Source organism: Musa acuminata, chromosome BXJ3-5, assembly GCF_036884655.1.
Source record: "Musa acuminata AAA Group cultivar baxijiao chromosome BXJ3-5, Cavendish_Baxijiao_AAA, whole genome shotgun sequence".
In the NCBI taxonomy this organism is placed as follows: domain Eukaryota; kingdom Viridiplantae; phylum Streptophyta; class Magnoliopsida; order Zingiberales; family Musaceae; genus Musa; species Musa acuminata.
Window position 1 is genome coordinate 17,486,704 of NC_088353.1, and position 26,902 is coordinate 17,513,605.

General features: G+C 40.7%; 1 protein-coding gene across 1 annotated transcript; it reads right to left on the reverse strand.

The window, feature by feature from the left end:
• Positions 1–10,729: 10,729 nt before the first annotated feature.
• LOC103974123 (ubiquitin carboxyl-terminal hydrolase 17) lies at positions 10,730–25,246 on the reverse strand. Its single transcript, XM_009388880.3, has 11 exons — positions 24,457–25,246; positions 17,700–18,798; positions 17,512–17,600; positions 16,756–16,841; positions 16,500–16,662; positions 14,698–14,821; positions 14,417–14,574; positions 12,222–12,306; positions 11,902–12,114; positions 11,678–11,739; positions 10,730–11,591 (listed from the first exon to the last, which is right to left on the reverse strand). Exons 1-11 carry the CDS (start codon positions 24,735–24,737, stop codon positions 10,904–10,906), a joined length of 3,048 nt encoding a protein of 1,015 aa, XP_009387155.2. The 5' UTR covers positions 24,738–25,246; the 3' UTR covers positions 10,730–10,903.
• Positions 25,247–26,902: the final 1,656 nt, after the last annotated feature.

The following is a 26,902-nucleotide window of genomic DNA, read 5'->3' on the forward strand; positions in this document are numbered from 1 at the left end:
CTGTGTGCAACGGTGCATCTCCATGCCTTGTGATCGTCCATCTCGTCCTCGTCGGTTCCGTCGACATCTTGATGCATCTCCATGCATCACGATCGTCCGTCTCGTGGGTCCCGCTATGGCATCCACGCTCCCGCTGCGCCTCCTCATGTGATTACAACTTAATCATAGGCACGCAGGCCCGACAATAAACGAGAAATATAATGGAGGTTCGCAGACCTCAATAATAATAATCACAAGTACACACATCATACGGTCCATGATCATCCGTCCATACATCAAACATCACATGTATAATTAATCATCATCATGTAGGACTACTAGATAATAATAAAAATAATAATCAACTAAACCTTTTAATTAATTAATATTTTCTGAAATCAGGGATATATAGGGAATTTCTCAATTCCTAAGGGTATTTTCGTAATTTGGACAAAAGACAGAAACTGGAATTTCTCAAATTCCGAGGGGCAAAACTGTCGTTTTGCCCAAAACCCTAATTCCCTCTTTCTGCTGCCGCTGCCGCCGCCGCCACCCTGCTGGCGGCGGCCTGTGCGGCGGGGCGAGGGCGCTGCCCTCGCCTGCAGGCGGCACGCCCGCTGGCGGCGCTGCCGCTGTGGGTGGGCGCCCCCTTCGGGCGCCGCTGCCACCGCGGGGCGTTTTGCCGGCGAGGCAGCGCCCGCAGGCGGTGCTGCCTCGCTGGCGGCCGCCCCTGCGGGGTTTTTGCCCGTGGGAGCAGCGGCCACAGGCGCCTCTGCCCTGCGGTGCCTCAGCCCGCGCTGCTGCCCCGCGGCGCCTCTGCCCGCGGCGCTGCCCTGCGGTGCCTCAGCCCGCGCTGCCAGCCCCGCCGGCCGCAAGCCTGCTGCAAGCAGGCCGCCGGCCGGCTGCTGCAGGCACAGCGCTTGCGCATGCGCCGGCGCTGTGCTGCCTGGCTGCGGCTGCGGATGCCGCTGCAGGTGGCTGCAGGCATGCAGATCGAGGGCAGCAACTGTTGCTGCCCTTCCTCGCTTTTGCGTCAACTATTTTGACGTCAAAATTCTTCCTAAACATAACACACGCAGTTCAAAACCAATCATTCGCACGAACAACCTGGCTCTGATACCACTGTTGGGGAATCATAGGGGGGCGACATCATATGCGCAGCGGAAGAACAAGAAAACAAAAATCCCCGATTCCCAAAAAGATGTTCATCGTCGTGCGAAGATTGGTGCGCAAAATCCGCAAAAACACAAAACTGCGTATAGAGATTGTGTTACCTAGGGAGATCGTATATCCCTGTTTCCTTGCAGATCCTTAGGAGAGGGTGAAGGAGGTCAAGCGTCCTCCTCTCTAGCGGTGATCCACACAGCAGGGTTGCGACGACGCTCCTCAAAACTCCAGGCCTACTCTGAGGTGGAGAGGGAGAGGAGAATAGGAAAGGCAAGCAAAGACTCTAGCCTATGAGGCTGTGAATCCCTCCTATTTATAGAGATCCCGTGTCAAAACCCTAATGGGTCCTTTCCCTAGTGGGTATTGGATCTGCATCCAATAAGACAAGGGCTCCGTCGGATATCTCATATCCGAACCTCTACTCATCGCAATGCCTACCATATGTGTGTGACCCTCTAGGCCCAATATCGAGCTGGCCGTGAGTCATACATGTCAGAACTCCTTCTAACTCAGTGAATTATTATCTCTGTAATAATTCACTCGACTCATCGACTACGGAAGTACTAGGCCACTACGCCGTAGTCCCCAGACGATACAGGGGAATCCAATCCATTGGACCTGTCTGTCCTTAGTTACCATGTACCTATAGTCCCTCATCCATCTAATATCCCAGAGACCGTATATCGAGCATGGTGCTGTCCGACCCATACGGTTTCTACTCGAGTCTCGCTCTAATCGGATTCTCCCGGAGAACTCTTTCTCTCTCAACCCGAATGACCCTGGCCAGGGATTTGTCTGAGCAAGAACACATGGGATATTCCTCTCATGATACCGAGAGTGGATGATCCTCTATCGACACTCAATAGCCCTCGTAAGGTCGACTACCACTCCCAATGACCAGCTGTACTAGATCTGGGAACAGCCAAACCTATAAGTCTGGTATCAAAGAGTGGAGCACTCATACAGGACATCCTTGGTGTCTCAAGTCTAAGAACCAGATACACCACTAGGACTACGGAATCATTGTCTGACAATAAGGCATCATCAACCATCCAGCATTCCGTAAGCGGATCAATCAGTGAACTCATTCTCCAATGAGCACCTGTACTGTATCCCTAGTGTCCCTACACGAGCAGCTATGAGACCAGCTGCATCCATCATATGGACGGGTATACAGCACACCAGTCTATCCGGTTATCACGATGTCCCTCTCGAGTAACCTATGACCGGGATTATTTAGGATATGTGTTTAAAGGTGAATCGATCTCATTATCGTGATCTCATCATGATCCGATTCCCATTGCACAAATCCAAGGACATCACAATATATATGCATTTATGCAATAGTTATAAAGTGATATACGCCAAAATATAATAAGCAAAAAGATTATGTATCAAGTCACACGTGCCATCACTCACGTGATTGGCTTGTTGGGCACTTATGACTAGCATAATTGTGGTGAGAAAAGATATTACAAGAACCAATGTAAGCAATCTAAGAAGAACAAGAAAAAAGAAAATGAAGTGGAGTCTATAGAATCAAAAGATAATATCACAGCTACAATGCAGGGTGGTGATTATTTGATTTTGTCTCCTTCTGATGATATTTTTTCTTGTGTGTGTCGGGATCTTGAGTGGGTGATTGACATAGGTGCTTCTTATCATGCTACACAATGGAGGGAGTTTTTTGCCACATACAGGTCTGAAAATTTTGGTGTTGTCAAGATAGGCAACTATGGCACAATAGACATCATAGGCATGGGTAATATCCATTTAAAGACCAACCTTGGCTGCAAGTTGGTGCTCAAGGATGTGAGGCATGTGGTTGACTTGAGGCTGAATTTAATTTCAGTTGGAAGGCTAGATGATGAAGACTATGATAGCAGATTTCACAAAGGGCAATGGAAGCTCAGTAAAGGTTCTCTTGTTATAGCTAATGGAAAGAAATGTCATACTTTGGACAGGTTGCAGGCTAAAGCTTATGGTGAGCAATTAAATGCTATAGAAAAAATCTTCAGCATGGAGTTGTGGCATAGGCGACTAGGACACATGAGCGAGAAGAGGCTGCAAGCTCTTTCCAAAAGAGAGGTATTACTAGACCTCAAAGGTATACATCTGAACCCTTGTATTGATTGTTTGGTAGGTAAATAACATAGAGTTTCATTTGCTAGTCCTGCTTTGTCTAGAAAAATGCATGCCTTAAACCGTGTTTATATAGATGTTTGTGGTCCTTTGAGGACAAAATCTCCTGGTGGATCTGTTGATGTTCTTGGTATAAGTGGTGCACTTTATTTTGTCACTTTTATAGATGATTTTTTCAGGAAAGTTTGGGCCTATGCTTTGAAGACTAAAGATCAAGTGATTAATGTCTTCAAAGAGTTTCATGCCAAGGTTGAAAGGGAGATAGAAAGGAAATTGAAATGCATAAGATCAGATAATGGTGGTGAGTATACAGGATTGTTTAATGACTATTGCATGTCACATGGGATCCAACATGAGATGACAGTTCTTAGTACACCTCAGCATAATGCAATTGTAGAGAGAATGAACCGCACCATCATGGAAAAGATCATATGTATGCTTTCACAGGCCAAGCTAACCAAAATGTTTTGGGATAAGGCTTTGAGGACTGCAATTGATGTGATCAACTTATCACCATGTACAACCCTAGATGGTGATGTTGCAGAGTATGTATGGTCAGGGAAAGATGTTTCCTACAAGCATTTAAGAGTGTTTGGTTGTCACGCATTTGCACAGATTCTAGACAATGAGAGGTCTAAGTTGGATGGTAAGACTAAAGAATGTATTTTTCTTGGTTCCTCACATGATCATTTTGGTTACAGGCTTTGGGATCCAAAAAAGCAGAAGGTGTTCAGAAGCAGAGATGTAGTCTTCTTTGAGGATCAAACCTTTGAAGATTTGAAGAAAAAGACACCGACCAACACTTCTGCAGAAGGATTAGCAGATTGTGACCCAGTTATTCCTCCAGTATATCACGGTGATGGGGGAGATGTGCAGGAAGATAGTGTAGAGCCTGATATTGATCTACCTACAGGACATGTTGAGCAAGAAGAAGTATGAGAGCAAGTTTCAACAGAACCTCAGTTGAGAAGATCTTCTAGACAACGTTAACCTTCCAGAAAATATTCTACAGATGAGTATGTAATGCTTACTGATGCAGGTGAACCAGAGAGTTACCAGGAAGCAGTTGAAAGTGAGCAAAAAGAGAAGTAGTTAGTTGCTATGCAGGAAAAGATGGATGCTCTTCAGAAGAACCATACTTATGATTTGGTGCTACTACCAAATGGAATGAAGGCTTTGAAGAACAAATGAGTTTTCAGGTTAAAGACTCAAGAATATTGTTCTTTGAAGAGAAAGCTAGATTGATTGTGAAAGGCTTTGGTCAAAAGAAAGGTATTGACTTTGAAGAGATTTTCTCTCCTATTGTTAAAATGTCTTCTATTCGTGTTGCTCTTGGTATTGCTGCTAGACAGGACTTGGAGGTTGAGCAGTTAGATGTGAAGACAGCTTTCCTTCATGGTGATTTAGAGGAGGAAATTTATATGGAGCAACCAGAAGGCTTCAAAGTCAAAGGTAAAGATAATGTTGTCTACAAGTTGAAAAAGAGCTTGTATGGGCTAAAGCAAGCTCCAAGACAGTGGTACAGAAAATTTGATTCATTTATGATAAAAAATGAATACAAAAGAATGACTTCAGATCATTGTGTATACATCAAATGGTTTGGTGAGGATTTTATTATTCTCTTACTTTATGTTGATGGCATGCTTATTCTTGGGAAAGATATGTCTAAAATTGACAGATTGAAGAAGGAACTGAGTGAGTCTTTTGCAATGAAAGACATGGAGCCAACAAAGCAAATACTAGGTATGCAGATTTCCCGTGATAGGAAAAATATGAAGATTTGGTTATCACAGGAGAAATACATCGAGAAGATATTGGAAAGATTTAGTATAAGCAATGCAAAACCAGTTGGTTCTCCTCTTGCGGGTCACTTCAAGTTGTGCTCAGAACAGAATCCGTCAAGTGATAAGGAGAAGGAGAAAATGCAAAAAGTTCCTTATGCTTCAGCAGTTGGAAGTTCAATGTATGCAATGGTATGTACGATGCCAGACATCGCATATGCAGTTGGTGTTACTAGCAGATTTCTTGCAAATCCAAGCAAAGAGCACTAGGCAGCAGTGAAGTGGATTTTTAGATATCTCAAAGGGAGCTATAAGGTTTGTTTAAGCTTTGGAGGTGGACCACATGTGTTGACAGGTTACACAGATGCAGATATAACAAGAGATATAGATACGAGAAAGTCTACTTCAGGTTATATACTTACTTTTGTAGGGGGAGCTGTGTCATGGCAATCCAGGTTGTAAAGGTGTATTGCTCTCTCCACCACAGAAGCAGAATATATTGCTGCTACAGAGGTATGCAAAGAAATGTTATGGATGAAAGAATTCTTACAAGAATTGGGGCTGAAATAAGAAAATTATGTGATGCATTGTGACAGCTAGAGTGCCATCCATTTGTGTAAGAACCCAATGTTTCATTCCAAGTCAAAGCATATATATGTCAGATACCACTGGATTCGAAATGTATTTGAAGAGAAGCAGTTGCAGCTTCAAAAAATTCACACAGATGACAACGGAACAGACATGTTGACAAAAACTTTACCAAAAGAAAGACAGGAGATATGCTGACAGTTGGTCGGCATGGCTTCACATTGAGGAGTCATAGGACAGCCTCCCTTATGGGCTGAAGGGGGAGGTTATTGGGCTGGCAGCCCATAAATTCAGCTCATAGTGGGCTTGGGCAGCCCATAACTCACCCCCTCTTAACCTAACCCTAATTAACATTAGGGGGTGTGGTGACTGCGTTTTAGAGGCAGAAAAAGGCATAAATAGGGCACCAACGTGGGAGAAGGCAACAGTCACGGGATTCCAAAGAAAAGAAAGAAAACAAGGCAGAAAATGAAGAGAAAGAAAGGGAAGAAGACAAGGACAATATAGAGAGGTTGTTCTCAATCATCTAGTAGTGTTCTCATATCAGGTTATTGTTGAATCTCGGATTTTGATGATAAAATCAATTGATGAGTTATTTGATCTAATCCATATTATTGAGTTAAGTATGCAGGATTAACTACGATAACCAGAAAACATAAAGCAAGAATACCGGAGTCAAGTTCGATGAACGTTTAAGAGTCCGAAGAATCGTCGGAGATGCTGATGGAACCAACCGAGAAGAAATCGGGAACCTATTGGAAGTTCGCCGAAGAGATCGTCGTAGGTTCGCAGAGATCACCGAGAAGTCTCGGCTACTCATTAAAGTCATCACAAGTTCAGGAGCGTGCTTGGACCCCGTCGGAAGAAGTTCGTCGGAAAGCTCGTCGGAACAAGACTTGACGTTCGCGGTTGATAAAATTGCTTAGGATGTGTTTTGTTATGTAGTTCACTTGTAATTAGGATTAGGATTAAGAAGATAATCCTATATCCTGGTTAGGGGCCAATTGGGCCCGAGTTCGGACTAGTTTAGGCCAAGATTGAAGCCCAACTAGTGGCTGAAAACACTGTAGTCGGGCTGAAAACACTGTAGGCGATGGCACCGCCTGGCTTGGCGATGGCACCGCCCAGCACCCGAGAGCTGGGCGGTGACACCTCCTGGGCTGGGCGGTTGCACCGCCCAGCACCCGAGCGCTGGGCGGTGGCACCGCTTGGCTGGGCGGTGGCACCGCCAGCATCGGGAAACCAAAGAGAATTCAAATTTGGAGCCCAAATTTGAATCCTCTTGAGGCCTATAAATACCCCTCAAAACTCAGCTGAGAATACAACTTTTTGTGTAGCAAAAGTTTGAGAGAAAGGTCTTAGAAAAGTGTTAGCTTGTCTTCGTTTCAATTTGCTAGTGTTCACCTCATCTCTTCTCGAAAATCTGTAAGAGAGTGAACCGCTTGTAAAGAGTTGTAAGAGGGGTATTTACCCTTCCATTTCAAGAGACTTGCTAGTGGAATGTGGGAGCCTCATCGAAGAGGGACCTCGCAAGTGGAGTAGGTCATTTGACCGAACCACTCTAAAATTGGTGTGATTCTTGGTTTGCATTTCATTATTGCTATTTACATTATTGCAAACCTTCTTATATGCTTTAAGTTCCTTATTACTTTTGCTGCACATATTTAAGAATACGATTTCAAGATTAAGCTTTTCAAGTTCCGTTCTTATCGTACGAAAGATTTACTAAAACCGAAGTTTTAATCCACTGCACTAATTCACCCCCCCCCCTCTTAGTGCCGCTCCGATCCTAACAGTTAGATCAAATCTACAGTAGACTCTTACTGTGATTACTTGGAGAGGTTTTAGATATCGTGGACAGTGACGTGATCCTTGTATCACAATTATTCTCTTGTGATTATTACTAGGGTTTAGGGCAAGAGATTGAGATTTGTATATTCATTATTTTCATAGTGGATTATCTCTAGTTTGCCCCGTGGTTTTTACCCTTCGTATTGAAGGGATTTTCCACGTATATCTTGGTATTTTGTTTGATTATGCTTCCATTTAATTCCGCTGCGTATTATGGTCTTCTAGTATTTGTTCATATATAAAAATTATTTCGTTTTATATCCTCGTCACAATGAGCTGTCACATGAACCATCCATTAAACCTTAGTTTATATGTCTAAGCTCTTCGTGCAGTGCAGTGGCTCAGCGTCATAATGACCATGTGAGTAGGGGAGACAATGTAACTCGAGGCCAACCTGCTGTCTCTTGTCTTCATGTTCTATCGTCGTATTGTCTTCTGCAAGCAAAGTTTTTAGACACGGAGCTCGTTGAGACTCAACATCCAGAGATCACTCTGGCTGCACATCTCTCCATTTCAGCTCCTCACCTGCAGAACTGGGAAGGATCTGTGGGGATTCTGATTACAGTCAAAATAGTGGTCAAGTGAGGACAACATGCAAGACTGTTGAACTCCATATTTCTACAACTTGTAATGGATCTAACCTGGTGGGAGATTGGCCTTCCAGAGTATTTATTTCACCCCTAAATGCTTTACATGCAGTTGGCATATGCTGCTGTTCCATTGATTCTTTAGGCTATCAAGTCAGAAAGAAAGCTTGCTTATTCTTTTTAACTGTTATTAAGAGAATCAAGAACTGCAAATAAACGACGACCAGTACGTGCATACTAACATGTTGTTAGAGAATGTCTAGCTGTAGATTCTACTTCAGATACTATAAATATCCACCAGGACGAGCCAAAGGAACCATCTCGATCTCGATCTCCATCTCTCTCTTTCTTTGAGAGGTTTGAGTTCCCTCATGGCTGCTAACAAGTCTGCTGTTCTTATGCTTATTATCCTTCTAGTGGCTCTCACTGCCGAGGGCAGATGGCTGAAGGAAGATGACAAGACGAGGACCAGAATGTGCTACAGATGCTTAACGCAAATTGACGCTAGCGGTGAAGGGAAGGTAGAGGGCACCATTGCACCCTCTGCGGAGAAGGGCAACAGCCCAGGGCTGTTGGTGGGCAGGGAAGATGTTCGACCAACGAACCCAGGTCACAGTCCCGGTGTTGGCCACTCTATCGGCAACAAGGGCGTGGACAAGAACGTGTGACCGAAACCTGATTCGTTTGCGATATCTGTACATAAGTTTTGTCATTTCTATTCTTCTTCTTCTTCTTCTTCTTCTTCTTCTTCTTCTAGGTTTGCCTTTTCTTTATCTGCATTGTGTTGTTTCTTCATCATGGCTATTTCATTCTATCTTTTCGTTGGTTGTTTGAAGAAAGAGCTTCAATGCTTGTGATTAATGGTCCTGTTTAAACTTCCCAGGTATTAGTTCTCATGCACTCTGTAAGCATGCATGGCAGCAGACTTGGGTGGTATTTCTCACGTACGTAAATCGATGCTGAATGCTTAAACTTGATGATGCTTATTCCAATCAGACATAACATAAAATGTAATGCTATTCAAGTGAATGGCATGATCAACACCAGTGGCCATGCCAGATCAAGCTGCACACATCTGCCATTCGAGTAATGTTGATGCAGAAAGCAAGACAGCTAATGACTGCAAAGCTAAGTTCTCTTTTCTTTTATGACAAGTATGCAGTTCCTGGACCTGAGGAACCAACACAGCTGACAGAAACCTTCGGTTTGATCTCACGTGGTTCCAAATTAATTTATGATTTGCGGTCTTCCCACTGCTTAGATTAATCTGCATTCTGTCTCAATTTTGTTCTTTGGAATTTATAGGACGCCATCTTCTGCAAGACAAACTTGAGTTGGGGTTGGCGGTTGCCACGTGTTTCTACCTTCTCTTTTCTCGATGAGTGTTCATCTCCCCTCCCTCGAAGAGAAACTGTGCAATATAAACTATGTTCCCAAGTTGGCGTAGGCTCATAGTAACGTGCATTGGAACTTTTATAGTGGCAACTGGTGGCTGTAATTTTATGGACTATTAGATTCGAGATTGTGCTGTATACCTTGAGATCCGTAATGCATAAACAAAGGATTCTATATGCTCCTAATGTTATATTATATGATCCTATTTAATTAGGTAAGATATATTATAGATATGATTGAATTCTTATTTTACAATAGAAAAGAAGTTTCTATTAAAATAAGATTTCTTAGGAGATAACCTTGATGGGAGAAACTTTCTTAATAATTTATTCTAGACTATCTGTTCTCGCCTATAAATAGAAAGGATCTAGTTTTCCTTACAGATTCTTGTAGATTGATATTTCAGATCCGAAGATGAAGCGCTTATAGATTAGATAAGTTTATTTTTCTGAACAACAAAAAAGAAAGGTACGCATCGTAATATTGTCAGATCTAATTTATTTGATTTCAATCTTGACATAAAATTTTTTTCGCATTACAGATGGTATGATTATAGATTTTATACTAACACCTAAATTTTTAAGGTGCTTTGTTCGATGCTCAAGCTCAGCCTTACGCTGTGTGAAACCTTTTGCCAGTTAACACTCTTTAGGGCAAGTGCTGCAAGGCTTAGAATACGTTATCAAGACAGTTCGCATTAGCACGGACCGCAGAAGACGCTAAGCATGGGTGCACGTTGTGCGTGAATCATGATCTGGATCTCTTGAGAGGAATATTAATTGTTCCTGCATGGGCGTGGGTTGGGTGTCTGCTATGGTAAATATGGTCCCATTTCCTGTGAAACGAGTTTGTAAGTGACACGGAAGATGATGGCATAATATCGTGTACTTGCCTTTCTTTTAATTTATCCCTTAGTATTGAGATATTAATCCAGGCTTGATGACGTCTTGAATTTTTCATGCATTTCAATATTAACTAAACTAGGGATCTATCTATATTAGCTTTATTACAAGTTAAAAAGTCACATTAAATCGAATGATGGGCTTATATCTCAATCATCGCACTTGTGTTGTGTTAGAATCGCTGGTCCACTGAACTAAGGAAGCAGCAGCAGCACAAGGGAGGGAGAAGAATAATAATATCTTGTTCTTACTCTTTTGCTCATTGTTCTATATATTATAATCATGTGAATAAGTATTTCTCTAACAAATTAGTTGTAAACCCAACAGAACCATCAGATTTCTTTAAGTAACACCAATTTAAGCTGGAATAGCCTTTTGTTCTTACAACATCCAGTTGTATAAGGATTACATACAATTTGCACAGAAAATATGGATTTCCTCTGTCAAAAGAAGTACAATAATAATACATTACTACAACCTATTCTGATATACAATTTACAACTGACATCTGTCAGTAAAAGGTTTCAGCTGTTCTTTTGCTGGCGGTACAACTTCTCCTCAACACACTAGGCTTAAGCTTAGATGGGGTAACCCAGCCGGTATCTCTACTCCTACCGCAGTCTGTTAGTTTCCTACACTGGTTAGTTGTGTCAGAAAACAAAATGGGAGAGCCTCCATCCTGCAAATCCCAAACCCTGTCATCCACAACACCATCTGCCTTATAGCTTGCAGCTTCAGAGGAATGATTCGAGTACAAAGAGGGGCTCAAGGAACCATCCACGTCATTCGATAATCTTAAACTGCCATTCCAACTCTGACGATCCAAGTCGCCGAATATGTACTCCAAGTACTCATCAGTGCTCGTAGAGTTCCTTGTGCTTTCGGTGCTGCAGGAAGCTTCGTCTGAGCAGCTGACGAGGGAAGAACTATCACTCGAAGAATCCGACTTGGGGACACAAAATATTCCATTGAGGAAATTATTAGGTTCGTAACTGAAATGGTAACCGGTTGTCCAGTTGGGTTCAGCTTGGTTTCTATGGTGGGCAGATGGTAAATCAGACATTGCAGTTACAGCATTCGAGCTCGCTTTCTCTCTGTCAGAACCAGAACAAAACACTTCCTTTGACCTGCTTCTCTTACTCACTATTTGGTCTGGGGACAAGGTGCTACTTATCAAGCTTGGAGGATGTGGTGAGCATCTGATGGGGAAAAAAAAGAGTTCAAGTTAGTAGCCTCGATTATGGCTAAAAATAATATATGGGAAGCAACATCACCTAACACTTACCTAGCATAAAGAAGCATATATGCATTTTTTGATAATACTGTTTCAAGATCCACTGGTTTTACCTGCATTTGTCATTAACATGGGTTTCAGTATTAAATTGTTGGAAATGTAAATGTCAGTTGTGTGACTTGGTTAATACTCAACTGAATTAACATGCGACAAAAGTTTATGGACGATTTCCTACAGCAAAAAAAAAAAAAAACATGTCAAAAAAAGAATCATACCGTGCTGTCATCAGTCTTGTACCATTTTCCTTGTCTATTCTTGACGTAACACACATAGTGACCAGAAAAAGAAGCATTCATGACATCCAAGTGAACCACCACTGCATAAAGCTTGTACATTGGAGATTTGTCATTGGATCCATGCATGTAAGGTGCTAAATCAAGGTACTCTGGAAAACAAACTGCCTTGTTGAGTTTGCCAAATTTTCCAGACTGCAGGGCATAGTTAAAAACATGTCAAAACAAAATCAATTGCAGTAGCAAAGAATTGTTTCTATATTGAACAAATTAGTGACCAAATTTGTTCAGCTAAGAGTTACCTGAAAGCGTTTTAAGGCGATCGTAAGGATATTAGGAGCATCTACTATTGTCAACTTCTTTTTTGCATGCTCATATGATTTGCATCTGCCAGGGTGTCAAATGAGATACAAGTACCTCATGGCAAAATAGGAATAGTCTACAATAATAAATGTGCAGAGAAGATAGGACAATATGTAGCAAAAGAGCATATGAACATTTGTAAATAGGTTTGAGCACATGCACTGCATATGATGCACACAAACACAAAAAGATGAAATGGCTTTGGAAAAAATTGTTGAGTTAGCTATCCTATGCAATGAACTTTTGCCCAGTGATTTGCCCATTAAAATATTTTCAATAATGATGCCTGCAGCGCAAGGAGATTATCAAAATTGTCAATATCATCTTTGCTTCAAAATGTAAAAGATACAAGAGGGCTAGGGGTTTGTGACTATCGGGAACCAACATCTTCCACATTATACATACCAGACAAAAAGGGAAAAAATAAATTAGTGCAACAAACACACACTAGGACTCCACTAAAGACATATTTACCAATAACATACGAAATCAAAACTGTAGATACACATGATATGGATCTAGTTGGTAAGAAGTATCTTGATGTCCTCAAGTTTTTACATAATAAGACTGTAGAAAATAAAACTGCAAACTTAAGTTAAGATATGAGGCAGGATTCATTTTGAAGAAGAAACTCCCATGAAATCAATTCGGGTCTAGAGTAGAACTCTTGGTATATCTTGAAATTCATAATGGAAATACTGTTGGCCTTTGGAATACATACTGATTTATGCACCGATAAGGTCCATAACACTTTCTCAAAGATCTACAACTTTTCTTTTGATAACATCAGATAATTAGTTCTTGTTCTAGTTAAATTTTTCCGTCCAAAGGTTTTGGTTTCATGTATATAAAAATGTGCAAGTTCAAAATCTTCCATAAGATAAATAACTTGATGAAATTTATTCCAAAATTATTGTGCGAGCCTATAATGCAGTTTACCTGCTCTTCATTTGTCAGTTTTTGGCTAAATATTTGCTAGTCTTTTGCATACAGATGATATGAGACTGAGACTTAAACAGACATAACCAATTAAAAGGTTAATTAGTCATCCCTTCAAAGATAACCAATCTTACGCAGTGAAACTGCTTGCCATGTAAGCATCTCATGTTAATCAGACCTGCGAACTAACCTTACGAAATAAGAGAAGGGATGGCCACCTACAGATATTTTAGGCACTGACAAGTTTCTTGGGAGCATAGCATCCCTCTCTAGCTTCACTCTCTTTACTATCATATTTATAATTCATTAAGGGTTATAAATAGTATCTGCAGATGATTGAGGACTATTTTAGCGCTCTAATCCCTCTCTAGCTTCTCTCTGGTTTTCTTATTTTGTTTCATAAGTCTGCAAAATCCAACATCAGTTGTCATTTGTTGCCTAAATATTAAAGATGCTAAGAGGATTTGCATTATCCAAACTTAATACCAATTTATGTGCATAATTCTCTAAACAGAAACCTTTATCTTTTTAAGTTCCTTTTATCTAAAATGTCATCGTGGTTTTAATTCTGACTTATATCTTCACTAGTACCATAGTTATCCATGGAAAGCTCATGTTTTTAGATAGCCACCAACCACCCAAAGGTGGCAATCGCATTCATGGAACATGAGGTCTTGTAAAAGTAAATCAAATTTTCATCATTTCTGCAGTTCATAATATCAATGCCTCTGGCAGATGGTAATAGCCACATTCTTTTACTTTGTAAAGTCAAGAATGCTTTGGAATGCTAAATTGTATGGCAAAATAGTGCCAAATAATTTATCAGAATGTTAATGTTTCCCTAAAGCCATATGACACCTTGAATCATCAAGGAACTGCATTATAGAAGAAAAACATGGTACAGGAGAAAATACTTCAAATCCTTGACTAAGATGGAAAAGAAACTAACACCTTAAAATTTTTATATCAGTAATTTGGGTTTATTGACAAATTTGCTATTGACAGGTAAACATGAATCAGACAATCCATCATTTTTCCAGAAGATGGGACAATAAAAGTTCAACATAGTCTATCTGTTTGTGCACTAGAGGTTGAATCATCTAATGCTTCGACATGAATCATTAAAATAATAAGGGCTTCAATGACTAACAAGCATACCATCTTGCTGCCATTGAAAATGGTTCTGAAGACTCACCTAAGGCAATGGTATTTGTTCTCTCCATCCAAAATCTCAGTAGTTGTAAATCGTCGCAGTGCTTCTTCAAGGGTTCCAACGTGCCCTTCTATTTCTACCGTAAGATCCATCAGACGCTCATATCTCTCAGATCTGCTGTGGCACTTCATACATTTTATCTAAATTTTCCAAGAATTTTGAGTTAGCATTAACCATTTTCAGAACAATGACTCAAAATAGTTCATCGCCAAAAGATAATAAAATAATTTTAAAAAAATCAATTAAACGACAAAAAGCAAAACCTTTGACTGAAGATAACCAGCAAAGGTCAGTTGTATAAGAGTAGTTTCTTCAGCCCAATAATGATCAACTGCACGAGCCCCAGCTTCCTTGAGGCAAACAGATTGCATTGCATCAATGGCATATCTGTCAAAGAAAAACGAAAATCAAATGCCTTTGAAAGTGAATAGTCAATTATTTCCACCATCAGCACATAAATCTTACAGACTTGATCAGTCAACAATGCACCACCAATCAATGATTACATCCTTAAACACAACCTATGAGGATCCTAAACTTTCTAGATTGGAGTAACTTGGTAAGTCTCTTGATACATCAGATAATCTACCATGCCAAACCTTTTCGATGTGACAAACAGAGAACTTGTTGAAGTCCATACATGCAAAAGTATCTTCATTTGAATTCCATCATCTAGCTATTTGGAGCACCATACATGCAAAAAAATACTAACAAATTCCACATATTAGGTTTTTAGTCAATATGAGCAATGTTCATGATACCTACATACACAATACTAGAATCATTGACCAAAACTCGGGAAAAGAGAGGTCATCCAGCAAAGGCACACGTAAGCAAGGTATACAGTTTCGAATAATACCACCCGGTACGAGCGGTACGTATCGATCCGACAAGAAACCGGTACGTGTACCGCTCGCTACCCATCGATATTTTTTATTTAAAATTAAATATATATATATATATATATATATATATATATATATATATATATAAAGGCAACGTCGAACATTTTTTAAAATTATTTCTATATAATATATATAAATAAATAGATATATAAATAAATAGATATATAAATAAAAGATTATATATATATATATATAGAGAGAGAGAGAGAGGCAACGTCGCTCATTGTTTTTAAAATATATTGTATAAATAAAAGATTATATATATATAGAGGCGACGTAGCCTCGCGTGGGGGAGAAGGGAGGCGATGTCGCGAAAATTTTTTTTACTTTTATATATACATATATATATACCGAACGGTATACCGCTCGGTATAAAGTACCATACCGTACCGAGAGAAGGCCGAAACTCCGGTACAGTATGATATTTCAATTCTTGCACGTAAGCATGCTGTGTTGGGCAATAAATTCATAAACAAAGTCAATAGACAAACTTGAACAAGCAAAGATGTACACTATCTAATATCAAAGGTTGTTTAGTTAGTATACGAGAATGTGATGATTGTCTCAGCTGCTCACATGGCCAGAATAGTGGATCTTGTACTTGATAATAGTATTCAGTAGCAAGCACTCCATACAGCTAGTACAATTTCTTTTTTTCTCTAAATGAAGCTGCCTTTTACGCAGTTATATCCTGATAAAAAAAACCAAGTGTTGTGACTACTGGTTAGCCACTTGTTGAAAATTATCATAAGAGAAGGATTTATAAACAACCCCCAAACAGACAAAAGTACTTTCAATGGATGAATGATAGATATTACATGCTATCTAACTATAGTTATAAGAGCATTTTTCATCAGACTGAGAGACATGTTCTCCAGCTCCATGATCCTGAAACTTAACATTACCAAACTCCATATCAGTACTACAACAAACTAATGGGACCTGCTTAGACACAACCTGTTATGAAACTTTACTAATAAAATTGCTCTAGAACTCAGATGCGCCAACAAATCTCAGTCAAGCATAGACATGGGCTAGGTATTCATCTAACTTTAATTGTACAACTACAAAAAGCAATGAAGCTACTATCTTAGCAAAGGCATCTTATAAGATTGTCTAATTAGAATTCATTTCACATCACTATATAATACTTGTATCACCTTAAAAACTCATGGGCATCTTCTTCTCTCCCATGACCAAGATGACTTCCAATTTCATGCATGTGGGAAAGTATGCCAGCAGATGATAAGGGGGATTCTCCTAGTTTTGCCTTCATAAGGAGATTTTCAAGTTCACATGTGAAACACCATTCTCTCTTTGGACCTGTTATGAAAAGTTTTGAAACACAAATAAGAGACACATTCTTTTAATTGACAAAAGCAAAGAGAATGGGAATGTTCAGTGGAGGAAACATGCATGTTTTTGAATGAAGCCCTTGAAGAAGATAAGCAGTCAGCGGCGGAGTAAATGCCAAACACTGGAGCACAGCATTTGCATAACAGCTGCAGAAAAAAAAATAAAAACATGCATATTAATGAAAGGTTCCTCAGAGACGGCAGTAACAATCTGCAACAACTTGATTGGCTTCATATTTTCATTAGTGTTTTCAAAAAGAATTCATGTTTCAGCATTATTCTCAACAGTAAATTTGGTGGAATGAATTTTTAGTTCACCAAAATAGAGTAAAACTCATGGCATGGCATAGAAGTTCCAATGCTATGTAGTTTGTAATGACAACAAATCATATGACCAACAGTAAACATAAACTATGTATATTTATATTATGGGAAAAAAAGTATATTTAAGTGGAAACCTAAAAGCACAAAGCTTGACCAGATGCTTAAAAAGAATGTAAGAGGGAAAAAAAAGGTCATCAAACTCAAAGAGTAATAGCAATGAAATTCATCAAAAACTGCCTGTATAATGTGCAAGCAAATGAAATTAATGACCAATAGTTGATAATGAGAATTTCATGCTTATGACATAAGAAATATGATTGTTAACTAGTATGGAAAATAAATACAGAGAAAAATCAAGAGAACCATATTGGCCAAGGTTATCTCATGCAAAGATCGCACAAGTATTGTAAAATTCATAAGACACATAGCTTCGAGCTTATGAACTGAATGGAAAATTTTCAGGTATCAAGGTGCATTCTAACAAATACTTTACCTATTGTGGCAGTTTATTAAACCACTAGGACGTAACACCACTTTGTCAAAGTTGTAAAGTTTGACAAAGTAATCATATGGAAAGAGCATCTGAAAAAGCAGGAAGAGCCATGTATTAACAATACCCAATGAGGAAAAAGTGATGGTATAACTTGGGAGTATCAAAATAAGAAGCTAAATAATTCAAACCTTAATTTTTTTGGAAAAATCATATCCAGAACTAGACCTATGCTGCCTTGAGACTTTTGAAAGCTTTAGCTGCTGAACAACTCTTTGTACAGGTGTTTTTATGTCACTGGAATGGGAACCTGCATTTTGGTACAATTTCATGGGAGCTTTAGGAGCATTCTCTACTTTTTTAGAGGCATCATTTGACATAGAATTCCCCACAAGAGATACTTGATCAGCAATAGCAGATGACAAAGACATCAGACTTTTAGACTGCACTAGCTGTACACCATAACTTCTTAAACTATCAAGACCCTCCGATTCAGTGATAGAAGCTGATGAGCTTGTGCGATCAATTGCTCCCAACATAGAAGTTCTTGAAGAAAGTATTTCATTTCTAGACTTAGTTTGAGAGCGTATAGTCTCATCAGAAAGGTTGGAGGACTGCAACTGGGGTGTGACATCTGAGTGATTGTGATGGATTTCTTGGTAAACTTCAAATTCTGTCGATTCAACAGTCCTATTGCTTTGAGACACACTGGGTCCAAAAGTTCCATTCTCACGTTGACCACCATCTTTAGAGGATTTAATATTTGAACAACTTTCAGAACCAATGAGGTTTGAGCCACGACTACACTCGACCTCTCCAGATGCAAAGGAGGATGTTCTCTGATCAACTTTTGTACTTAATTTCTTAGCAGAAACATCAGAAGAAGAATGTTCTCTGATTCCAGTTTTGTGGAGTAAAGTAGGGTGAGCTGTAGAAGAAGAGTCAACAAATGATCCAACAGGGACAGCGAACATTGAGCAACTTGAGGATGAAGAGTTAGAGGAAGAATCAGAAGTGCTTTCTGTTCCTGATGAGTCCATAAATTCATCATCACTAAAAGCTTCAGATGAATAGCTTGATTCAGATGATAGTTTCTTGGAGAATGACATGACAGCCTCCTGTGAAGTTCCTCCAGTACGCAGACTGCCATTGCATATTTTGGATCTTTCAGCTGGTAGCTCCTTCGGTCTTGTAACACCATCTAGACCATCATAATGATCATCAACCGAAGGAGAACAACAAACGTTCTTGTGTCCTTGTCTCCAATGGATTATCTGGCATGTCCTTGAGCTGCAAGTTCCATGCAGAAACAGGTAAATGCTGAGTACTGAATGAGTTAAATCAGAAGTTAGATGCAGCACATAACAGCTATAACCATGTGAATATATGCTTTAAAATGATGGAAATGAAATACTCATCAATAGTACAAGTACAACAATAAATACCATAAGAAATATCTTTAAAAGGCCAAACAATAAACTTTCCAGATGATCGCGTATAGTTTAACAAAAATTCAGTATCTGCATGATCTAAATAGTACTCCCTGTGAAATAAGGAAACATGTAATTGAGTCCTTATTTCCTTACCAACTTATTTCAGCATATTTTCTGTACTTCCTCTTCTATAATAATCATGGTAATAGGCAGATAAATATTAATGCAAAAAAAGAAAATGCTCTATTCATAGTTGCACAGCACACATTTTGGACCTGTCACCCTAACAAATCGGCAAACATACCACATCTGATGGAACACAGTTTGCCTCATTGTGTGCCTTGTGCACCTAACTCAGCGAGAGATACCCGCACATGGAGAATCAATAAAAATCCAAGGAACAAAAGGACTACTGGATGTGGCGAGCCATTGCAGAAGGATCATCACGCTGTCACAGACAAAATTGTAAATAAGGTGTTCGATGTAATGCTTATGTATATTCGTGTCTTTCGATTTTATTTATGCTTTACACAGCATATAAAGGGTTGGCAGTAGGTTTAACAGCCCCATTTTATTTGGTTTTGGTGGTCATCTTAGGCTTGCAAATAAAGCTTGTATCTTGTGGGGATTTCGGTCTGTAGTGGACCATTTTGGACCATTTGTTGTGCGACCGTTCAGAGCTTGTAAAGTATGTTTGTAATTTGCATTGGCTATGAAGTGTTTACTGAAATGATTTCTCGTGGATCCCAAGTGAGACGTTTTCTCTAACCCGTTTTCTCTTTTATAGGTCCAAGGGACCATAGGAGGTTTCGGGGAGGCTGACCTTTGCAGATGGACATGCAAGGGTGCTACACGGCTTATGCAAAACCAGCTAAGTGTGTGACATATGGTATCAAAGCGGGACAAGCACTCATAGAAACACTTGGCATGCAAACGTGGGGGACCTAGCAGGGCTACGTTGAGGGCAGCCAACACGCGCAACCATTTGGGGGAAACGGGCATGAAGATATAGGGAAAAGGAGTCGCTCAAAGGATCGGACATCTGAGATTGGCATTTAGAGGAATGGCCAACCCTTCGCGCATGAGGCACCACGAGGACAAACAAGCTAAGAAGAATGCATAGCGCACAAAGGTTGGGATGGCTGAGTTAGAGCTACGGCTCGACGTTGGCAACCATACTTGATGGTGCTCAAGGCAAGCGAGGCGCTTGGTAAAGGACGAGACCATGCAAGGTGAAATAGGTTGTTCAGCGACCGAAAGAGTTGTGCAAAGCTCACAGAGGTGAAGGGAATTTCTAACTCGAAGAATTCGGTACTCATGCAAGGGCTTGTATGCGGATGATGGAATGTTTGTGGTCATCCCAAGGCGACCGAAACTCGGCGCCATGTAACATTGAAACTTTCTCTTCGACATGAGAATGATGCATTCATAAGATGTTGAAGTGTGCAGCAAGTTCAACATGTTGCTAGTCCTTGAGGGGTGCAACAAGGGCTGTATCGGCGAGGAGTCTCAATCTAACAAGTGCATTTATGGGGGCAGAACAATGCATAGTTTGTTCAGCAATACGGAATAGTCCAAGGAGATGGTGGTTTCTGAAACTTTCAAAGGGAAGGATGTGAAAAGAGAAGTTGCTCCAACGGGACAAATACCTTGGAGGGATAAGTCCCGATTCTCCGGAAGGAGAATCATGTGCAACGGACCGCACATGTTGAGGAAGAGTACCTCAAGACAACAACCCCACAAAGCTCAACGGACCGAGCGAGTGGCGATGAGTCATCACATGATCTCGCATGAGATAATGCATTGGGGGATGCATTGCGAGATCAAGTAGGGGAGCGACCTAAGACAACACAAAATGAAAGCACACTTGGAGCCGATATAGAGATCGGACTCAATGGAGGGCTGACCCGTGGAACGGTGGGCGCAAGGACCACCATTAACTCAATGTAATCGAGGAGCGGAGCAACTTGAGTGTAACTTGGCAAAGTACCCAAGTCACATGAAAGGAGTCGACATAGAAGATAAAACATGGAGCAGAGGCACGAAGTTTTCCTTGGACAGAAGTCAAGGACATGAACTCTTGCACATGCACCTTATTTCGAAGAAGCATTTGACGGAAGAACTAAGGCGACTCAACTTGCGAAGGCGAAGTTGGGTTCAGAAGGCCCTAGCACAGGGCAAGAGGACGCGAAGGCGAGTACTCTTGAAGAATATGTCACAGTGCTGCCATTCAAGTTGTCATGAACAAAGCGGTACGTAACGGAGATTGTGCTGGTAGGGGCAGAGGCCCAGGATCCAAACAATGGTGCACCAATTTCAGCGAAGTCGATGGACTTCGGGAGCTACTAGGTGACGGACTATCCTAGAGATGTGCTTTGTTTGGGTGTGACCCGAGAGCAGGTGGACGAATGTCGATTGCCAAAGGAGCGAACACAATCGAAGGTAGAAGAGGCCCTATGATGTGTTGGCAAAGGCCACACATGAAGGGATCACAATCCGAGTTCATCCCACAAGGATCAGAATGCAATGAAGATGGCACCAGGAGACGTCATGGTGCAGCGGATCGTGGTGAAACAGTTCGTGGCAATGCGATACACACGAATCTAATCCCGTGAGAGACTAGATCATACAAAGGTATGATCGGGAGCTACTGGGATATCCACTTTAGTGAACAACACAACGACAAGAAAGGTTATAGATTCAAGGAGTGAATGTCTTGGTACCGTAGAGGTGAGTCTTCTATACGTGCATCGAATTTTGCATTAGATAAAAGCCTTGGTCATCAGCATATGGGGACTATGTACCACCGAGGGAGTATACCGAATGCAAGTAACAGTGAGTCCCATGGGAGGGACTTGATCATGCAGAGGTATAATCAAAGCGGCTGAAGAGTTGGACTGCTCCAGAACTCATACTCGCTTAGGGGAGCCCGACAAGTCAGAGGACAAGGTCGAGTAAGCGAACGTTACTACCAAGTAAGCTAAGAAGAACAGAATCGGTGCAAACCCTACAACATAATGACAGAGGTCATGCATGAGAGTTGCAGTCTATCTTTCCATCAATCAAGGGGAACTGCTTGGAGAACACAGAGGTGTTGAAGCAGGGATCGAAAGGGGCGAGAAAGCGACAACGAGTCCAAAAGGGCTTAGCTACCCAAAACCAAGAATCGGTTAGAATGAAGGTGGACTCGGAGGAGTGTCATAGAGGCAGATCTACCGATCGCAAAGAAAGGGATGCAAATGCGAGGTGACGGATAGTAGGGTCATGGGCATGGCAGTGCCATGATACCGCAGAGGCGGGACTTTCGTGAAGTCATCGATCCCTTACTCTCATGGAGGGAGAGCGCTTGGTCATGAAAGGGGTCGAGAAGGTGGAGAATGCGGAGGCAAACTCCAAGTACCGAGACAAGGCTGAAGGGTAGAGGCCAGAGAACTTCATAAGACCGGTGTCAACGAACTTCTCATCAAGATAGCCGAAAGTGGAGGACTTCAAATCAATGCAATAGTGCACGACCAAGGAACGAAGCATGCAGTACGCGGTGTTGAACTTTTGTTACTCAGTGAAGTAGGCGACAGAGATGATGGAGAAGACGGTACAATCCCAGAGGCGACCAAAACTATTAGAGACTTACTCCAAGTTAGGGTGAAAACTTCTTGCATTCCAGAAGTTCGATGGCATTGAGAAGGTGAATCACAGTAGCTAACTTAACATAAGGAGTGCAAACACTTCAAGTGCTTTAGAAGTGTGAGCAAAGAGCAGGCGAAGGCTAATAACCAGCTCGATGCATGGAGTACAACCCTCGAGGAGGCAGGCGAAGTCAAGTAACCTTTGTCTTCTCAACTCTTAAGAGAATGGACGAAACCAAGTACCTCAATTCTCTTATATATCCAACAGAGGAGCTCTGCACATGTTCAAAGACTCTTCGAAGAAACCAAATGGAAGACAATAATTGTCAAATCCTCACCAATGGTGATCAGTGCTACTGAGAGTAGATTATCCGCTTCATTTCCCAACATAATGTCAAACAAAAGCGGAAGTGATACAAACCTATTTGGAAGTGACAATTAAGTGAAAGAATAGTCGATAGGCAAATTTTGTGGAGGAATGACCCAAAAACTTCAAATGTTTGCGAGACGATGCTCGTTAAAACTCCAACAGGCATCCACCTAGTTCAAGCGGCATAAGGCATTTGAGAGATTGATGCATACTAAGGATGATCTTTTTCTTCGTCTGAAGGATCCGCAGGAATCAACAGTGATCAAAACAACTCAGCCAACCCCACACTAAAGTCAGAGTCATTGGAGAGTTGAGGCAACATGACGGATTAAAAGTTCGACCACTCAACAACAACAACGGAGAGCAGCTGAGAGTTAATAAGCGTATTACAATTGGACCAGAAGATTAAAGATTCAGGCGAGGAGTTGCAACGTCAGCAAGGGCTTCAATGAGGATGTCGAAGGAATAAGTGGGGGAGAATGTCACGGATAAAATTGTAAACGGGGTGTTCGATATAATGCTTATGTATGTTCGTATCTTTCGGTTTTGTTTATGCTTTGCACAACATATAAAGGGCTGGCAGTAGGCTTAGCAGTCTCATTTTCTTTGGTTTTGGTGGCTTTCCTAGGCTTACAAACAAATGTTGTGTCATGTGGGCACTTGTAGATATTTCGATTTATAGTGGACCATTTTAGACCCTTTGTTGTGCGATCGTTCAGAGCTTATAAAATTTGTTTGTAATTTGCATTGACTATGAAGTATTTACTGAAATGATTGCTTGTGGATCCCGAGTAAGATGCTTTCTCTAACCCGTTTTCTCTTTTGTAGGTCCTAAAGGACAATAAGAGGTTTCGGGGAGATTGACCTTTGCGAACGGACACGCAAGGATGCTGCACGACTTATGCAAAACCAACTAAGTGCGTGACAACACGGGCAGAGTTTCTGGAAGTACACCTTCATGATAACAAGTTCCTAGCAATGAATTTGCACACGTCCAATGTCCTGGCTTATGGAGTATCCAGGAAGAAGACACAAGTAATGTGTGGAATTTGCAAAAGAAAGTGGTTGAAGTGTATCTTCTTTTACATATTAAAAACAATCATTTTCTCCCCTCCTATTTCTATCCATCAGCGCCACAATAAATAGGGTTTAGACTAGTACGTTTCTTGTGTTATCGATGAGGAAACGATCCACATAAAAGACGATCAATTCCCATATCTTCTAACCTCAATTACCAGAAGAAATCAGAGTAACAATTAATCACAGTGCAATCTACTTCCAATTTAAACAGTTGCAACACTTCATTTCTCTAGCGACTAATTACATTTCTATAGGGTCAAAAATTCAAATTCATGCATTAAGATTACATGAGATCCACAGGCCATATAGCTCAAGACCGAAATCAGAACCCTAATTCTACCCGATTCCCCAGAATCAAACATCAAAGGAGGTAGAATTCATAAAAAATTCTACAAGATGCCGACAATTTACAGAAGTCGTAAAGTCGAAGACCACATACCAGTATCTCACGGCTTTGCACCGGGAGCACCTCGTGGTAGTAGGGCTGCGGCACACGGCACACACCGCCATCTTGGGCCCACCACCGCCTACGACTGGGAGGGGACTCCGGCATCCGAGCCACAAGGCCTCCTCCGCCCGCGCGGCCTCCTCCGCCGCGAGGAGCGCGAGACGCATGACCTCTGCCCGCCTCGCCGCAGCCCGCCTCCACCTCCGCCGGGCCACCAGCGCGAGGAGCGGGCCGAGGACAAGCGCCACCAGGGCAAACCCTAGGGGGGGCATCCTGCCCCCACACCACCGCCCGTCGTCCGGCGCTCCCCCGCCGGCGCGCGCATAGATTCCCGGTGCGGTCACAGGGGATCGTCCCCAATCCTTCCTCTCACACGGTGCTCCCGATTCGACGCCGCCTCCTTGCGATGCTGACGCCAACTACGAGATCAAAATGCTCGGTCGCTCGCGCGCGCTCGATCGGTCGCTCGCTCGCTCGAGGCCGTGACCGGACCGCCCGACTCCTCCTCCTTCACACGCTGCTCCCAATCCGACGCCGCCCCTACGCGTTGATGACGCCGATGATGAGATGACGATGGTCGCTGGTTACTTGGCGGCCGCAGAGGAAGAAGCCAACGAGTGAAGCCACCAGTCCAATATACAAAGTAAAGTTGTGACGACAAACAGTGGTACAATAATAGTTTCGGAAAGAAGGGGGTGATGATGGAAAGCCGGTCGGTCAGTATGCGATCGAGTAAACTTGATGATCGGGTAACATCGCTTGGAATCTTTGGTACTGTACAGAGGGTCAAGCTTTGATATGGTAGATGACATGATGTTTCGTGGAAGAGACAAAACAAAAGATCATAAATGTTAGTATTCCAAAGGCTATTTTTCGTACCAGTCCTCCTTTTTCAATTGAAGATAATTATATCTTCTAATAAATGAAGAAAAAAAAATTGATTTAATTAACTATATAGACCTTTTTATGAAATAAATATAATAATATCAAATTATTAAACTAATAAATAATAATATCATATTATGAATAAATAATGAGTTATAGTATTAACAACATCATCACAGACTTAGTTAGAATTATGTACATTATATATTATATGACAGCAAAGTGAAATCAGCTCACAAATGTTCGCTTGGACTTTAGCTTTGTGCTAGCAAAGAATGATGGATATAAAGAAAAAAATAATTAGAAAAAAAAAAAATATATATATATATATATATATATATAGGTAAAATATCATAATTATTTTTCAACGATGGTAAGATATTTTCAAAAAATACATCAGTCTAATAATTATCTAGTATTTTCATCAAATAGTAAAGACCTCCGAGTTGACACTACGTTGAGTATTCCGAATACTCGGTCGTCGTTGCCCGAGACGCTATTATTGAGACTTGAAATTGGTTGGATCAAATAATTGACGGGGTGATTAGATGAAAGAGAGCAATGTTTTTATCTTTTGCATGCTTGTCACCGTCATGCATGTTTTTAGTGTTGACTTCATGCTTCGGTTAGATCTCAATAGGAAATTTATGTTCAAACCCAACCACTCTAGCGTAGCAAAGATTTGGAACCCCATTTGATGAATTTGGCATATGCATTTTAGAGATCAACACCGGGTTTGAGTACTCAACAATAACCACACACACCACACCCATTGCATTGAGAAATCATGCAAATGCTCATGCTCTTAAATTATCTTATACATTTGATTTAAGTTAAACTCAACATTTTAAATCCTTTCCTATAATGGATATAGATAAATTAAATAAAATTATCATAAATTTCTTTCTGGAGTTTATGAAAGCATCTATAATAGGATTTGAGTTAACTCAGCTTGGACTACTATTGGTCGATTTTATACAATAACGTAGACCAAAAGTATTAGAGCACATGTTGATTTTCTAGTTTGTACTCTTATTGGATATGTGAATTTGTATTTTGACATTAAGGCTTTCTCCTTTCAACAAATATGATTAGGTAAATCTACGATGATAAATAAGTTGTGATTTTTTAGTTGGGTCTAATCACCTTGGTATTATAGTGCACTTATAATTAGACATCTTATAGGGATACAAACAAGCAAATAACTAATTTATCATATTGAAGCATGAAATATTAGCACTAAATATAAATATGAATAGGTGTATCATATGAATTAGGCCAATACTAACTAATCCCTTAACTGTCATAATAACTTATTTAGATGGAGGAGGAGTACACAAACAAAATGGAACTTTTTCAAAAGATACAAGTACTCTAAAAAAAAAAACTTAATTATTATTATTTTTTTGCCAAGACATGCAATCAAGATACAAAATGAAAAAGAAAATGTTTAATAAATAAAATATTCCCAAAATTTTACACAGCAAAACATTAGGCTATATTGAGTTTTGTTTTTTCCCTAAGAATCTTGTAAATTTGTGAGAAATATGTA